General features: G+C 44.3%; 1 protein-coding gene across 1 annotated transcript in view; it reads right to left on the bottom strand.

The window, feature by feature from the left end:
• Positions 1 to 237: 237 nt before the first annotated feature.
• Positions 238 to 17,542, bottom strand: part of LOC149864951 (macrophage mannose receptor 1-like) — a 112,260-nt gene continuing 94,955 nt past the window's right edge. The window contains exons 25-30 of the mRNA XM_090049812.1: positions 13,684 to 13,836; positions 12,890 to 13,006; positions 11,039 to 11,152; positions 6,804 to 6,965; positions 2,453 to 2,494; positions 238 to 945 (exon numbers count right to left, since the gene is read on the bottom strand). Coding sequence (XP_089905938.1) covers positions 752 to 945; positions 2,453 to 2,494; positions 6,804 to 6,965; positions 11,039 to 11,152; positions 12,890 to 13,006; positions 13,684 to 13,836 — 782 coding nt within the window. The 3' untranslated portion in view covers positions 238 to 751. The remainder of the gene's footprint in view (positions 946 to 2,452; positions 2,495 to 6,803; positions 6,966 to 11,038; positions 11,153 to 12,889; positions 13,007 to 13,683; positions 13,837 to 17,542) is intronic.

Raw genomic sequence — 17,542 nt, 5'->3', positions numbered from 1 at the left:
TGTATCCTGCTAAGACCACTTAGTCATAATAGCAGCTGCTAAATTACACCTCAGCAATTCTTTGCTGTAGAAAGGTGGGCAATACCTTGATAGTTCCCACACAAAATTACAAAACCATTTGCAGAACTGACATGGATTACAAGTTTATGTATTATCAAGATTTATTTGAACTTGATTACAAGTTACTACATTACTGTTACTATACTAAAGAAAATGAAAACACAAGGTTTTGTGTCTCCTAAAATTTTCTGAAGTGATAATGTGCAATACTTCTTTACATAAACAGTGAAACGTAATTCCCATTCAAAAACAAACAAACAAAACAGGAGTGGGTTGCTAGAATTAATTTTGTGGGATAACTTTCAGAATGTCAGCAGAATTAGATTAACACTTTGAGTGCTTTTTGGCTTCCACAAAGCAAATTCAATGATCATGATATCTTAGGGCCAACTAGTTCTAAATAAGAAATAATATTTCTGAACAATTATCCATGCTCACTTGTTCCATTTATGGGAAGAGTCTGAATGCTAGAACAGTATAATAGTAATGAATGTTTCTACTTGCTTAAAAATGCATACAACACAAAATAAGCAATTACTGCTACAAGAGAATTTGTCTTTGGTTAGAGATTCAATTCATTCCACTTAGTTAAATTACCAAAATCTGGCACATCCTTAGTTTTATTAAACTAGACGACAGTGTGTACATTCTGCCTGATACTGCCTACAGAATCCTTTATTTCACTACTTCCTTAAGCAGCAGTATCAGTGCTATTCAGTTGTATCTCATTGCCTTCACCACTTCTTTCCTCTTGATTTTGCATTTTTTTCTTGTATAAGAAAGAGGCCATGAGGCCAGCTCCAGCTAAACTAAGAATGGCCAGCACTCCCAGTATCCAGATTGCAAAGCTGCCAGATGCAGAAGGCTCTTCATCCTTCTTCTCTTCTGTAAACAAATACAGAACATTATTAAATGCATTGGTGATTATATTAGATGACAACTACTGAATATAGAGAACAAAGGAGCAAATTCTCAACCCTGCCAAGGCATGTTGGAGATTTCCATCCTAAACTTGGGCCCCAGATGGACGTTACATTTATGGCACAATTAACACTATAAATTGCCAAAAAAATGCATGTCCTGTTATGCATGTCTGATATACAATAGCAAGATGCATTAGTTTGAGGATCCAGGATCACATCTCATTAAATTAACATCTGTCAAGACCCTTGGAGACAGTTCTGCTCCAACCTGGGCACTAAGCCATGTCAAAGGATTACTGGTGATTACCCTTTCCTTTAACAGAACCCTCTGTTTAAGAAGACTCAGATTATGGTGGGAGCAGCAGTAACTATGGAGGAAGATATTAACATATTTCATATTATAACTTAAATAAAAGGTTTTTAGTCTTTGAACAATCTATGATCTTTTCACTATTTGTTATTTGTGCTCCATGATTGTTCACCTTGATCACATGAAATGGTCTCTGCTCCCAATTGGGAAACAAATAAACCTGCTTGGTAATGTTTATTTCTGACCCATCATTATTTTCACGTTTTGTATTTTTTCATCTTAAATAAGGATAAAAGAATTTCAGAAATTTGGCGAGTTCGGGGTATTTTCATGAGTGCCTGATAAAGTATGAATGCTGACAAAGGCATGAGATTCACAGGTAACAGAACTCCATGAACAGCAGCAGAGAATACACTGGCTGCTTATAACAATAATTAAAAATCTGTCTTCATTATTCAAATAGTTTTATCCTGACTACATGCATCCAATCTTGATGTCCCCACTCGCATCTAGTTTCAAGTCAACACCTATTTAATTCAATAGGACCATGAGAAATGGCCAGAAGACTCATTGAAAACTTAGAGCTAGGTGATACCCAAACAAAAAGTCATGTGAAACGATCCTGCTCCCATGAGATCATGGTCTGAAGAGAATGAAGGTTCCTTCCATAGTCTCTCCATCATGCAAACCTTTATAGGCGCAGTTATGTGAGGTAGAGTGCCATAGTTCTACCTCACTAAAACTGTGTGCGCCATTGGCATCCAAAAGCTGTGTTTTCCAAGTATAGGGTCCTTGACTGTCCTTGGCCCTAATCCTTGCTTAAGGCATGGAAATAAGAGAGGTACAGTACACCCCTCCTATACTCTTACCTTTTTCTTGCCCTCCTAGAAAAGGGAGGGACCTAATTCAAACCTAAGGAAGGACCTTAGGATTTTGCCCAATAGGAGCTGATCCGATGAGGCCAAGGCATCATTTGTAACCAATTTTAGACAGGAACATGAACTGCTAACCATTTAGGAAAGCATTTTGAATTTTTTTTTTCAAAAGTATTTAAGGACTTTATGATTATGTAACCACTGAATTTGAGTGGTTTTGAAACTTGTACTATATACTCTTATTGAACTTGGGATTTTAATACTTTGTTTAAAAATAACCCTACCTCTTTCCCTTGAAATCTTCACAGCTTTTTCAATTTCAATTGCTTTAAAAGGAAAAAAGACATATTCAGAATTTATAAAAGTTGGACTATTTCAATGAAAACTATACTGGATTGAAAAATAGGAAGGTTTGCTGTTGTGTTTATAGTGCTCTTACACTAATAAAGAGAATTAGAAGAGATAAAATATGTGACAAGAGCTTTATCTACTTTTTAATATAATTGAACTATAAGACTAGACAAGTAAACTCTTTTATAAAACCTCTTACTTCAAGGAATAATAGAAAATAGGGCTGGAAGGGACCTCAGGAGATCATTTAGTCCAGCCTCCTGCTCAAAGCAGGACCATCCCCAACTAGATCATTTCAGCCTGGGCTTTGTCAAGCTGGAGGTTAAAAACTTCCAAGGATGGAGATTCTACCATATTTCTAGTTAACTTGTTCCAGTGCTTCACTGAGAACAGTCTAATCTAACTCTATCCTCTCTGGAACCACCCTTCAGGTAGTTAAGGCTGCTATCAAATCCCTGCTTAACCTTCTCTTCTGCAGACTAAAACCCAGTTCCCTCAGTCCCTCTTCCAGAAGCCATGTGCCCCAGACCCTGCACCATTCCTGTTGCTCTCCTGTGTGCTCTCACCAACTTGTCTACATCCTTTCTATAGTGGGGGGACACAGTACTCCAGATGTTGCCTCACCAGTACAGAATTCAGTAGAATAATTACTTCCCTTGATCTGCTGGCAACGCTTGTACTAATGCAGCCCAGTATGCTGTTAGCCTTCTTGGCAACCAGGGTACACTGCTGAGGAGATGTGTAACAAAAATATGGGACACTCAGGAGTGGGAATTATAGGACAAATTGGGTGTATCTAAACATACAATTGATTAGAAGCAATAAACTCTGGAGCAGTTTGAGCCAGAGTAAATTACCCAGGCATAATGTCTATACACGCATCTGGGACAGCAGCAATTTGAGACACAGCAGAGTCGTTTACACCAGGGCCACTCCTGCCCTGCTCTGCCCCAGGCTCCAGGTGGTGGCATCAGGTGGCAGAGGGGCTGGCTAGAGCATGAGGCTGTTGAAAGTGTGGAGCTGTTTGGCTAGGTAGCAGGCAGGAGTCTGGCCCCCTGCTGGCTGGGCTCACTGGGCACAATTTACACCCACGGTCAGTCTCTACACTTGCATCTACAGTCTCTACACTTGCATCTACTCTCTCACAACAGATTTAGTTTACTGCAGCCTAGTACCGTCACGTGTAGACAGTGATGCTTTACTCTGCAGTCAATTAGTCCACTCCACAGTAAAGCACACATGTCAATGTGGCCATTAAGTAGGGAACTAGTTCTTACTAGGTTCATCTACGCAAGACACTTTAGTGTGAAGTAGCATAGCTTACTGCACAGTAAACCTCACTAATCATGAGTAAATAGCAAATTTAATTGCAATTAGTAATGGTGCAGTAGCGCTCATGTAGATGCCTGACCAGGAGAAAATCTGCTCCCAGTCTGCTGGCCACCAGGGGATGGGAAGATTGCTCCCTGACCCCGGGATCTGCTGCTCAGGTGGGCTCCACCAATGAATGCCAGGTGGTAGGGTCAATGTTCCCCTGCTCCCGGCAGGGAATTCCAGGCCCCCTGTTCCAAGATTGCAATTGGCAAGTAGGGAGTTGGGAAATAAAGGTCTCCCAGCCTGGGCCCATGATCATGGAGCCTGGCCTGGGAGATAAGGATTTTCCTGTGCCAGCCCCACGATTGTAAAGCCAGTGCTGAGATCTCACTGCTAGCTGGGGCTGGGGAGCATGTTCCCTACCCACATCCATGATCACAGAGCTGGGCAGGGAACAGGCTGGGGAGTGGATGGGGCAAGGGGTTGGGACCTACCCCTCTCCTGCAGCTCTTTTTGAGTCCCCTGCCCCTGATGGGGAAACCAGGGCCAGGAGCTCCCTGCTGCTGAAGCAGGGGGAAATTATCCCCACCCCAGCAGCAGGCAGCACCCTGGGGGCAGCTGTCTCTTGGTCCAGTGTTCCCTGACAGCCCTTCGGCTAGCACCCAGGGATACCTACAGCTGCCCTCGTGGTGGTAGGGGCCCATTGCAGGGCTCCAGGAAATGGAAGCACTATCCTTCCATTAGCAGCAAATCTGCTCCCTTGACCCTGCATGTGTCACCTGCCCAGAAGCATTTACTCATAAGTAGTTTACTCACAAGTAAACAGATCCTGGTCAAATGCATATGTAGACGTGCCCATTAAGTAGGGAAATTATCTTTCATCATTCACTTCCCAAATAACAAGCATGGCCAGAAGTGCAGAGAGACTTCTGTATAAACTGAAACTAAATAAGTTAGAACTTTTCATCTTAGAGAAAAGATAACTGAAGGGAGACGAATAAAACCTTAAAAAAAAAACCAACCAGCTTTGATCTCAACTGAGCACACTGAAGCCAGAGGGAAAGAAGTGGGCACAGGGAAGGCAGAAAACAGGGGAGGGTTGGAACAATGCTATTTTTACTGGACAGCCCTGTTTTAAACACAGATGTTTCTTAAATGGGATGTATGGTCACCAAATTAAGTGAAATTAAAACAAATAAATTGTACAACATGCTGTTTCATATTGCTAATATATAATACCAGAGAATCAGGAAAATGAAGCATAAGAATGAGATAAACTGTTTCTAAATTGCCTACAGTATTTGTTTTATATTTAAAAGAAGGTGGCAATAAAATGGTTACCACAATACTAATAAAATCTTTTGATAAAGACGACAGACTAAATTTTCAAAAATGGCTATAGAGTTTAGATGTTTAATTTCAAAATCGGTTCTCAGAGTGTGGGTACCCGGGCTTTTCTGCCAAAGAAGTGCATTTGAAATGCTTCCATTTGTGCATACAAAAGCAGAAGTACTGTAAACTGCTAGTTATATTTTAATAATACCTGCCATTTGGATGAATTCTTTACATTGCACTTTAGGAGAATAGATTTGTGGATGGGTCGGTTTCGACCTGGAAGAGTGTGGGCAGTGGGGTCCCGCAGGGCTCGGTGCTTGGACCGATACTCTTTAATGTCTTCATCAGTGACTTGGACGAGGGGGTGAAATGTACTCTGTCCAAGTTTGCAGATGACACTAAGCTATGGGGCGAAGTGGACACGCCGGAGGGCAGGGAACAGCTGCAAGCAGACCTGGACAGGTTAGACAAGTGGGCAGAAAACAACAGAATGCAGTTCAACAAGGAGAAATGCAAAGTGCTGCATCTAGGGAGGAAAAATGTCCAGCACACCTACAGCCTAGGAAATGACCTGCTGGGTGGCACGGAAGTGGAAAGGGATCTTGGAGTCCTAGTAGACTCCAAGATGAACATGAGTCAGCAGTGTGACGAAACCATCAGAAAAGCCAATGGCACTTTATCGTGCATCAGCAGATGCATGACAAATAGGTCCAAGGAGGTGATGCTTCCCCTCTATCGGGCGCTGGTCAGACCGCAGCTGGAGTACTGCGTGCAGTTCTGGGCGCCGCACTTCAAGAAAGATGCGGATAACCTGGAGAGGGTCCAGAGAAGGGCCACTCGTATGGTTAAGGGCCTGCAGGCCAAGCCCTATGAGGAGAGATTAGAGGAACTGGACCTTTTCAGCCTCCGCAAGAGAAGGTTGAAAGGCGACCTGGTGGCTGCCTATAAGTTCGTCAGGGGGGCACAGAAGGGAATTGGTGAGTATTTATTCACCAAGGCGCCCCTGGGGGTTACAAGAAATAATGGCCACAAGCTGGAGGAGAGCAGATTTAGATTAGATATTAGGAGGAACTTCTTCACAGTTCGAGTGGCCAAGGTCTGGAACGGGCTCCCAAGGGAGGTGGTGCTCTCCCCTACCCTGGGGGTATTCAAGAGAAGGTTGGATGTGTATCTAGCTGGGGTAACGTAGGCCCGGCACTCTTTCCTGCTTATGCAGGGGGTCGGACTCGATGATCTATTGAGGTCCCTTCCGACCCTAGCATCTATGAATCTATGAATCTATTTCCAATATACCATGATATCTCTTATTATACCATCATCATGGTTTTTAATCACTACAGGAGTGAGGTCCTGGCAGTCTCCAACAGGAGTTGTGAGGACAAAAACAGGCCCCAAATAAAACTCCAATTATTTTAAGGTGAAGGTTGGTAAATTTAAGAAGAAGTCATATGATATAGTTTTTGTAGCAACACAGGGCTGGATTTAGCTCCCCAGGAAGTGGCATGTTTCTATATACATAGCGTCAGTCCCCTACCATACCACAGCTACATATATTGTAATATTACACAGAGATATTTTTATAGTATACTAATGATAACTGATAAATATTAATATATAATTAACTATATTACTTACTGTTTGATTTTTCACAAACAAATCCTTGTTCATAAGAACACTCAAGTTTATTCCAAAATCCATATAATCCAGAAATCTCAACACAGTGACCTCCCTCATTGGGCTGTTCTGCATTCCAGTTGACAAAATCCACTGCAGTGTTATCTAGCCATAACCACTGGCCTAAAGTCAAAATGAATGTGTATAAAAAAAAAAGAAAAACATTCTTCTATACACAGCAATTCTGAACTAATACCTGCTTTCCAAGTATCAGCACATTGTTTGTATTGTTAGAGAGAGCTCAAGAAAAATAATCCTATTAGGCAAAAATGTAATGTCATTTACTATTAACTAACACCTAAGAACTCTATTAACAAAAGAGTACATAATGTGATAAATGTAAATGGCATGCAGAATTTGAAGCAATACACACAAAGTTGGGCTTGCGAATTCAGAGGTATGAAATTGAGTTAAGAAGAACAAAAAATACTGCAAACAAAACAAGAATCTGAAAATATATTGAAGTATATTATAGTAAAACAATTATACTTTTTTTTAATGCAATCCTGCTTGGGTCTTATGTTTTATTTGCTTTGTAATAGAAACCATGTACAATTGATTTGTGGCTACTTGTTTACTGTCAGTATTTGCCTAAGCCCGGGAATCTATCCACTCACAATAGGTATCTGGGTGTCATCCAAATACAAACATATCATAAAACATGCCTTCTCATGAAAAATTCTGACAGACCACAGACACTGAAGATGGTGATAACATGAAATATTGGAGCATACCATCAAAGAATGGAAATAGGGTTCATGAAGAACTGTTTAACACATCTTTCTGACAGGAAGCAATTAATCCATTCCAAGACAGGTCCATTTATACCTGGCTATAGCTGTTTGATGATCAGTAGTTTTAGACCCAACATCACCTCTAAGTCCAGGGTTACTGAACCTTGATGCAGACATCAAGGTGCAGTAACCCTGGACTTAGAGGATTGTGTAAGAGGTCCAAAAGTTCCCTATTGAGCCAAGGGGGCACCCCAGCCCACTGACTGCACTTCCTTTGGGATTGGATGGACTTCCTTTGTGCTTTGAGGATTATGTTCCTTTTGGAGAAAATGGGGATTTCACTGCTGGCACTGGTGGCCCCATAGGTAATCAGCAGTGGCTGCCCATGCCAGCAGTGACAGCTGCTACCTACAAAACTTCCCACTGCCACCGCAAAGCCACACTTGGAGCTGTGTGGCCAGTGCCAGTGGCATGGTGCGGGATGATGGTGGGGACAGCTGCATGCCAGCTGGCCACCACCACACTGCCACTGCTGCCTGGCAGCCAGCTACATAGCTCCGGGCACAGCTCCATGGCCACAGCAGGAGGTTTTGTAGGCAGTGGCTGTCACTGCTGGCGCGGTCTTCCAGGTAAGTGGCAGCTGCTGCTGCATGCGAGCCCTTCCCCCCATCCCCACCAGCCACCATTCCTCACCATGGCTGCAGAGCCGGCCACAGAACTGTGCTCCAGTTGCATGCAAGCCTCCCTCTTCCCCTCCCCTAGGCAGGTGGCTGTGCGGCATGAGTGCAGCCCGCACATGGCATGCACCACCACACTGCACCCCGCAACGCTTGCCCACAAAATCCCCCGCAGAGGGGCACCCCTCCCCTCACCCCCTGGCCCTGCTTCCAGCTGTGGTGTGCTGCCTGGGGCCAGCAGCCCCCAACCATCTTCCCCAGCCCTGCCCCACAGCCCCCAAGCCCCACTTACCTCTAGGATCCAGGGCCAAAAGGCATGGCTCCACAGTGAAAGCTCTTGCCCGCAAAGCCCACCCCTCCCCCAACCTTCCTACAGCCACCACTACCCTGCACCCTCGTGGAGCTGTGCAGCCAGTTGCAAGGCATGCCACTGCATGCAAGCCCCCCATTCCACCCTCTGTCCAGGCAGCACATATGTGGCCCACACATGGTGGTTGCTACTACACTGCTGCTGCTGTGCTCTGCACCACTTGCCCACAAAGCCATGCAGGTGGCCATGGGATAGTAGCGCAGGGTGCAGTGGCAGCCTCCATGTGAAAACCCCCTGTCAGGCCAGCCAGCACATGTGTGGGCCCACAGAGTGGCACCCCTGCCCTCACCCCTTGGCCCTGCTCTTGGGAGTGGGCATAGGGGCACACTCTCCCACTTCTTGATCTATCCCCCTTTTCCTTTTCCCCACCCTGCCCTGCCCTTCCCCCCACACACACTTACCTGTTGGGGTATGTGTCAGTGTCTGTGTCTGCATGTCTGTGCCTGTGGGTCTGGGGGGCTGTTGTGAGGGGCATCAGGCAGGCTGTTGAGACTGTGGCGAGGAGTGCGGTGCACCAGCAGTGCTGCAGGGGGCTGTGGGGGGCCTTTAATTTTTATCACGGATTTTGGGTTTTTAATCAGAGAATTTGCAATTTTTAATCAGAGAAAACCAGGATCCCTGGTCATCACCTAGAAGGACTACAGAGCACTGGCCCGTACCTGTATAGAGAGGACCAGAAAAGCCAAGGCAGACGCCAAACTCAGGCTAGCCACAGGAATCAAGGACAACAAAAAGTCCTTCTTCAGGTATGTGGGAAGTCAGAGGAAGAACAAAGGCAACATCGGACCCCTGCTAAATCAAAGGGGGCAGCTGATGACTGATACTCAGGAAAAGGCAAATCTCCTAAACGATTACTTTGCATCAGTCTTCTACTCATCCAAAGTCACCCTGTCAGATAGGACACAAAGCATCCAGGGGGCAGGAGATGGGTCCACAATTGACGTAGATCAAGTGAGGGAACACCTGAAAAGACTCATCTACAGGTCCACAGGCCTGGATGGTATGCACCCAAGAGTCCTGAAGGGGCTGGTGGACATCATAGCACGCTCTATGGCAAAGATATTTGAGAACTTGTGGCACTCGGGAGAGGTAGTGGAGGATTGGAAATGAGCCACTGTAGTCCCAATTGTCAAGAAAGGAAGGAAGGAAGACTCAGGGAATTACAGACCAATCAGTCTGACATCCATCCCTGGAAAGATCCTGGAGAAAATTATCAAGGGTTCCATCAGCAGCATGCTAATGAAAGGCAACTTTCTGAGTGCCAGCCAACATGGCTTTGTTGCTGGAAGGTCTTGCCTGACAAACCTCATCTCCTTCTACGATCAGATGCCACATTGCCTGGACAAGGAAGATGAGGTTGATGTCATATATCTGTATTTCAAGAAGGTCTTTGACTTGGTCTCCCATTATGTCCTCATAGCTAAGCTGGAAAACTGTGGCCTCGACCATCTCATGGTCCAATGGCTGGGGAACTGACTCTGGGGTCAGACCCAAAGTGTACTGGTTGATAGCAACAAATCAACATGGCATGAGGTGACTAGTGGTGTCCCTCAGGGCTCAGTACTCAGGCCAGTACTCTTCACCATTTTCATAAATGATCTGGATTTAGGCATCAGATGCAGACTGGCAAAGTTCACACATGACACTAAACTATGGGGGAAGGCAGTCACATTGGAGAACAGGTTGGGAATACAGGCTGACCTGGACAGGCTCGCAAGGTGGGTGGACCAAAACCTGATTGCATTTAATGCAGACAAGTGCAGGGCACTCTACCTTGAGAGGAAAAACCAGCATCATACTTATAGGGTCAGCATTGCTATGCTTACTAGCACCATGACTGAAAGAGACTTGGGGGTTCACAAGATGAACATGAGCCACCAATGAGATGCTGTAGCAGGCAAACCAAACCAAACTCTGGCTTGCACCCACCTACTATGCCTGCAGCACCACATTATCTGGCCCATGGGGTTTCCCACAGACCTGGAAATTTGGTGGGGTACTGGAAGCATTATTTTCCACAGTTTCCAGCAGCATCAAATTTCCAGACCTGTAGGGTGGCCCGCAGGCTGGATTGTGCTGGTGTGTGGGGTCAGGCTGTGGTTGTTGCCAGTGTATATGGTCACTCCAAAGGCAAACTGAAACCAAACCAACTCTATGTGCTGAACCCATGCTGGATCAGATCTGTGGACATGCCTCTCATCATTTGTTCAGCCTGCAGAGCTAAATAGGTTGAACACCACCAGTGTAGGGGAGGCCTAGAACCATCCCCTTTGATATTAGGTGGTGCTAAGAAACATATATAGACTTACCAGACCATCATTAGAATGTATATTTAAAGATAAAAATGACCTCTGGGGAATAATACTTGTTGAATACTTATTTTGATTGAATGCTGAAATTAAAAAAAAGAATTACCATCCATATTTCTGTATATTCCTATCCAAAAACCTTTTATTTTTGTGCCACTCCATAGTAGATGTGTCCAGAAATCAAACCTTCCTGAATAGTGTCCCAAACTGTAAAAACCATCTGGAAAGTATTAAGATAACCTGGGTCAGCATACATTAAAATGACACTCCTTCAAACCTAACACAAAAAATAAGTTTATTTTGAAGAGGAATAATCAGCCAATCAGAGTTTGTGCATGTGCTCAACACACATGTCCTGCCCTTGAAGCACTCAACCCTCAATCCCAGCTGGTAGGGAAATTATCACTCCTTGTGACTCTGCAGCAACCTCATTCCCCTTCACTTATCTACCAGTAAAGGACCAGGGAAGTTTCTGGAGCAAGCTTCTCTAAGGTAGAAAGGAGACAGAGGGAAGTCTGGCATATTTGTACTGATCTTCCCTTCTGCTGACCTTTTGTGTCGTTCACCCCTGCAAGTTGCTTAAAAACTGGAGTGCCTATGATCTGAGCAGCAACAGGATAGAAAGCAAAGAGGATGATATGGTTGGAAGATAAAAGAATAGAGTTGGAATGATGGAGACAGGAATGTTAATTGAGGAATGATAGAAAGGAAAGGGAAAGACTGGGAAAAACATAGTTGAAGAGAACAGCAGAGTAAATTGAAAAAAGATTTAGACAACTGGGATGACTGGGGAGAAATAATTATGCAATGTTAAGCACAAAATTCAAAGAACTCTGACAGTATAAGGAATATGTGAAGATATGCAGTCCAAGGGGGAAAAAACTATGAGAGAAAAGGAGAAGTGTAAGGGAACAAGTAAATAAAAAAGTTATCATTGAAAAGCTTTGTGAGATATTAAAAAGGAAGGGTGGAAAATAAGAGGGCTGAAAATGTGGTTTACACACTGAAATTTTAGTAGAGCATCAAAAATTAAATTTCTAGGCCTATGCTACTACAAAAATATACTATTTTATTTTTCTTTAAACCTTTCTTATGTCTTCTGCCTGAAGGCTTTTGTGAACTAAAGATAGCAACTGGTGTGGCTGCTTTCTTAGGCTGTGAGTGTGAATCAAATGAATACAGCTTCTACAGTCTTTATATATTTATTTTAAGAGAACATTTGCAACCAGAACCAGAAGTAGCTTTTGGTATGGACCCTGGGTAGTATTTAAGGCAATACAAATAGACAGAACTGCTCAATTACTATTTCCAATTCTAGGCTTTATACAGAAAGGCCAAGAGCTTGGGATGAAGAAAATCCATAACAAGGTAAGCAAGACAAAAGGAAAAAGACAAAAATAGGCAGGGGAAGATAGGTACAGCTAATGAGGGAAATGCATCAGCTCTCATGTTTTCCTGTCAATTGATGCAGCTGCATGTCTTCTGCATTTTTCTCTCCTGACTTCTGAATAATTGCACATTTGAAAACTTTTCCCATCAACCCATCAAACTGTTGCCATTACTAATTGCCCATTTGTAAAGAGCACAGTATTAGATGTCCAAGAACAAATAGAGGACACCTGAAGCTATCTCCTTTGATATTAAGTGGTAAGAGACACATAGGGCACATCTACATGTTGCCCTATGGTGATGTTGTTGCTGCTCCATGCTTTAGTACTTCCAGTTAGTTTTAACCACTAAAAAGGTGGAGCATGCCACTACAGTGAAGTAGCTGCTAGTCACATGTAGAACCATGCAGTCGCTACATCATCCTAGTGCATCATTATGGCAACGTGGTGTGATGTGTACACATGCCCATATAGACCTATCAGATCACCAGTATTAACAGATAAAACAGATAATAATAATCTCAATGGTAAATATATATTATGTTTAAACACTGAAAGAAAAAAATTACCATATATATTTTCATAGTGTTGAAACCAATAGTTGGCCTGTAGTTTTTGAGATGTCAGTATTCTGTATGTCAGAAAATCAGACTCAGCCAAATCTTCTACTGAAGCCAAAGTAGCACCTGGAAAGTATTAATATAGCCTGGGTGAGCATATATTGAAATGATTCATTCCTTCAAACCTACCACAAAAAAAACACTTTATTCTGAAGAGCTTTACTCTGCTCCTGCTTGGTTTTGCTCTCCATTCTTATGCCTCCTAAGAAAAAATAGCAAAAAAAAGAACTTGGGCTTGTATCAAGTGACAGCTCAACAAAGCAAGGGCAATCTTTGAAACTCTACACCTTTTTATTTTAGCATTGAGCAGGTTAGAAGGTATACAGCTGAACTATTGGATCTAGGGTACAAAAGAGCAATGGGATGTATGGATGAAACTGATGTTACATGTTTAAGCCAATGTGGTCATCAAAGCTATACGAGGTAGAATAGATACTATTTTACAGTCTGAAATTGTATTGTACACAATAAATCAATTTACTGTCTATGCTGGAAACATGAATATCACAGTAATTTGCTAATATGTGTAATCCAGACCATAAACCTGAATGTAAAATTAAAGTCAATTATATCTTTCTAGTTTCGTTGCTTCAACTGTGAAAAGCAAGAGCAAAAAAACACTAGATATAGTGGAAATAATATCCAGCTTAAAATAATTACAGCTGTTTCAATAATTGAAATTTTAACTCTTGAAGCTGTTTAATGAGTGTTTTATGCCTGTATGTAAATCTTTTATCTCTTACCTAATTTAATACATTCCAGAGAGGCTTGGGTCCAGCTTCTTTCAGCTGATGTTTCAATGTAATAGCAATGACCACGGTATGGAATCCAAGATCTGAGGCTTTCTGATTCAGGGCAGTGCTCAGCTGATTCCTCAAAACCAGAAGGGGCCACAACTATTAGGAAACCATATAATTTGAAATCAGTCCTCTATTCTTAAAACCCAAAAGTAGTCTGAAAAGTTACTCGTTATGCACATAGTGGACAATGATGAGTAACCGCTGACTTACTAATGATGCTAGGAAAATAATACCCAGGATTCATAATTAACAAATGATGTAAAGCCTGGAACTTCTATTGTCCCTTACAAAAGATTACCTTTGAAGCAATGATGTTGCAACTGCATATTGTATTGCTGGTTGTCCTATTTTTAGTCACACTGGCTGCATCCAGATGAGGGTGACCGTTGTTCTCTGTGCTGCAGTGGAGCAGTGCAGAGGGTTTTATTGACCCCTGGATATCCAGGGGTAAAAAAAAAAAAGTGGTGCAGCGCATGCAGAGCCAGCATGCAACAGTCAAAACTGAAGCTGAGCTGGCCAGAGTCGCACTACAGCTACCAGCCAGGCTCCAAGCAGCAGAATCACAGCTTTTGCAGCTCTGGGAGGCTCCCAGGACCCCAGGTAAGGATTCTGGGGCCTCAATCTGGCCCCCCCACAGGTTGTGAGGCAGGGAGTGGCATTGGGGCTGGGGCAGAGGTGGGTGCTACACAGCTGGGGTATGGGACAGGGGGTGCAGCTCCTGCTGCTATCACCTGCTGCTTTGGGCTGGGGCCGGGGAGCAGGCTAGGTTCTTCCTGCGGGAAGGCCAGGCTGGGCTGTGCTCAGGGTGGATGGCACTGGTGTTGGGAGGGGACTACAGTGGGCTGCAGCCACCTAAAATTTGTTGTAGCCCCCCTGACCCCTTTTCCAGCACTGACACCATCTGCCCCAAGTGCAGCAGGGCCCAACCCCCAGCCCCGGAGCTGCACCCCCTATACCATACCCCATCCCAGCTGTGCGTCAGCCTACGCACTGATGCCTACATAGTCAGATGGATTGCAGATTGGCTGAAGGGTCATACTAAGAGAGTGGTGGTGGACAGGTCATATTCGACCTGGGGGGGAAGTGGGCAGTGGAGTCCCCCAGGGTTCGGTCCTTGGGTCTGCGCTGTTCAATTTCCTTATCAGCGATTTGGACAACGGGGTGAAAAGCAACCTGTTTAAATTTGCTGATGATACCAAAATTTGGGGTGAGCACACTAGTAGGGAGGGAAAGACTGCAGCAAGTCCTGGATAGGTTACAGGGGTGGGCTAACTAAAACAGGATGAGTTTCGATACTGACAAGTACAGGGTGCTGCACTTGGGCAGTAGTAACCAGCAGCACTCTTACAAGATGGGAAACTCCCTTCTTGAGAGCACAGAGGCAGAAAGGGATCTTGGAGTCATTATTGACTCCAAGATGAACATGGGCTGACAATGCGAGGTCATGGTTGGCAGGGTGCATCTCAAGTAGGGCCAAGGAGGTGATCCTCGCCCTCTACATGACACTGGTCAGGCCAGCTGGAGCACTGTATACAGTTCTGTGCATCCTACTTCAGGAGAGATGTGGACAACATTGAAAGGGTCCAGAGGAGGGCCACCCGCATGATCTGGGGACAACTGGGCAGACCCTACAATGAGAGACTGCGGGACCTGAACTTGTTCAGCCTTCACAAGAGAAGGCTGAGGGGGGACCTGGTGACAGTCTATAAACTCACAAGGGGGGACCAGAAAGGTTTGGGAGAGACCTTGTTTTCTCTAGCGCCCCCTGGCATACCAAGGAATAATGGCCACAAGTTTTTGGAGAGTAGGTTTAGATTAGACATCCATAAGAACTGCTTCACAGTTAGGGCAGCAAGGATCTGGAACCAACTTCCAAGGGAAGTGGTGCTGGCTCCTACCCTGGGGGTCTTTAAGAAGAGGCTTGATACCTACCTGGCTGGAGTCATCTGAGCCCAGTTTTTCTCCTGCCCAGGCAGGGGGTCGGACTTGAAGATCTACAAGGTCCCTTCTGACCCGACTTCTATGAATCTATGATTCCTTTTACCAATTCTAAATATAACTCAATTGTGTGTGCAACTCTTGTTGGACTAATTACTGAGTTGCATACCTAGATTGAAGGATGTCTGTGGCCTGACAGATTAACATACAAGGTATCTTATATTAAAAAAGAAAGATATTTAGTAGCTCACACCAGCAAGAGTGCATAGTTCAAAGACTGCTAAAAGACTTTTTAAAGGTGTCATTAGACAGGATTCCCACCAACAGGTCTCAGCTTTCTAGTCAGACTGGTCAAAACGGCTTTGACTCTAGAATTACTGGCCTTCACATAAACCCTTCTGCTGCATTCCACTCTGATTACTACTGTAACCCTCTCTGAGAATCTTCAGAATTAGCTTCTGAAGGGATAAGCAGCATGAGATGAGATGGTCTTCATCTGTGGAGGAGATGGTCTTCATCTCTCTTCTAAAGGTAGTAGTTTGCTCTCTTACAGGTTGGATGATCTCCTCTGAGGGACTTTAAACTAGGCTCGTCAGGGGATGAGGAAGCAGAGGATAAGGAGAACCTAGGATCAGTGAGCCCCAAGAAATGCACTGGATCAGTCCAGTTAAGCACTAAGGTCATCACTAAGGGGCCTGATATACATTAGGACAGGGGGATACCAATGGCACCCACTGGGGGGTTTAAATGTCTCTAACGCTAGGGGCATGGAGAACAAGCAGGAGGAACCTGCACTCCTGCTTGCAAGCAACAACTTCAACTTGGTTGGACTAACAGAAACCTGGTGGGACCCTACTCACAATTGGGCAGTAGGCATTGAGGGTTACAGGTTGTACAGATGAGATAGGGTGGGGGGAAAAATCAGGGTGGGTGTTGCTTTCTATGTTATGGAACAATATACATCTTCTATCATCAAGATGGGATCAGAGGAGGGCCAAACTGAGGTACTGTGGGTCAGGATACAAAGTTGGGGGGGAAAGGGACTTGGTACTGGGGTCTACTATAGACTGCCACAACATGAAGATGAGCTAGACCTGGAATTCTCCAGATAGCTCTCAGAGGCTGTACAGTCAAGATATATGGTTGTCATGGGTGACCTAAACTACCATGACATCTGCTGGGAGGAGCAATCAGCCAAATCTAACCATTCACATAGGTTATTAATCTGCATACTGGACCTCCACCTAACACAGGAAGTATACAATTCCACTAGGGGAAATGCCTTGCTGGACTTGGTGTTACCTACAGGGGATGACCTGGTGGGGAATCTGCAGGTACAACGTAACCTAGGATATAGTGACCACTGATTGATTGAATTCACTATCTGTCAAAGAGTGGGTAAACTAACCAGCAGGGCTGAAGTGCTAGACTTCAGAAAGTCTAACTTCAGTGTTCTCAGGAGATTAGTTAGTGACACATTAAAGCTCAAGAGCATTGGTGAAATGGGGATCCAGGAAGGGGGGTTGTTCCTCAAGGGAGTGATCCTATAGGTGAAGGAGACAATCCCATCACGCATAAAAGGGGGAAAAGGGGCCAAGATGCCCTCTTGGCTGAACAGGTAAGTCCAGGAAAACCTAAGGGCAAAGAAAGAGGTATACAGCCAGGGGAAACATGGGGTAGCTACAAAGGAGGAGCATACCTCCCTGCTCGCATTTGCAGGGAATCAGTTAGGAAGGCCAAATCAGGATTAGAACTCAGGTTGGCAACAAAAATTAAGGACAACAGAAAGTTTTCTTCAGGTATATGGGGAGCAAAAGGAAGGCACTGGGTTGAATAAGACCTCTACATGGCAAACTAGGCCAAT

This window comes from Crocodylus siamensis, chromosome 5 (genome assembly GCF_052110815.1).
Source record: "Crocodylus siamensis isolate JL-2025a chromosome 5, ASM5211081v1, whole genome shotgun sequence".
Lineage (NCBI taxonomy): Eukaryota > Metazoa > Chordata > Crocodylia > Crocodylidae > Crocodylus > Crocodylus siamensis.
The sequence above is the reverse complement of the archived record's forward strand: the minus strand, read 5'-3'. Positions and strand labels throughout refer to the sequence as shown.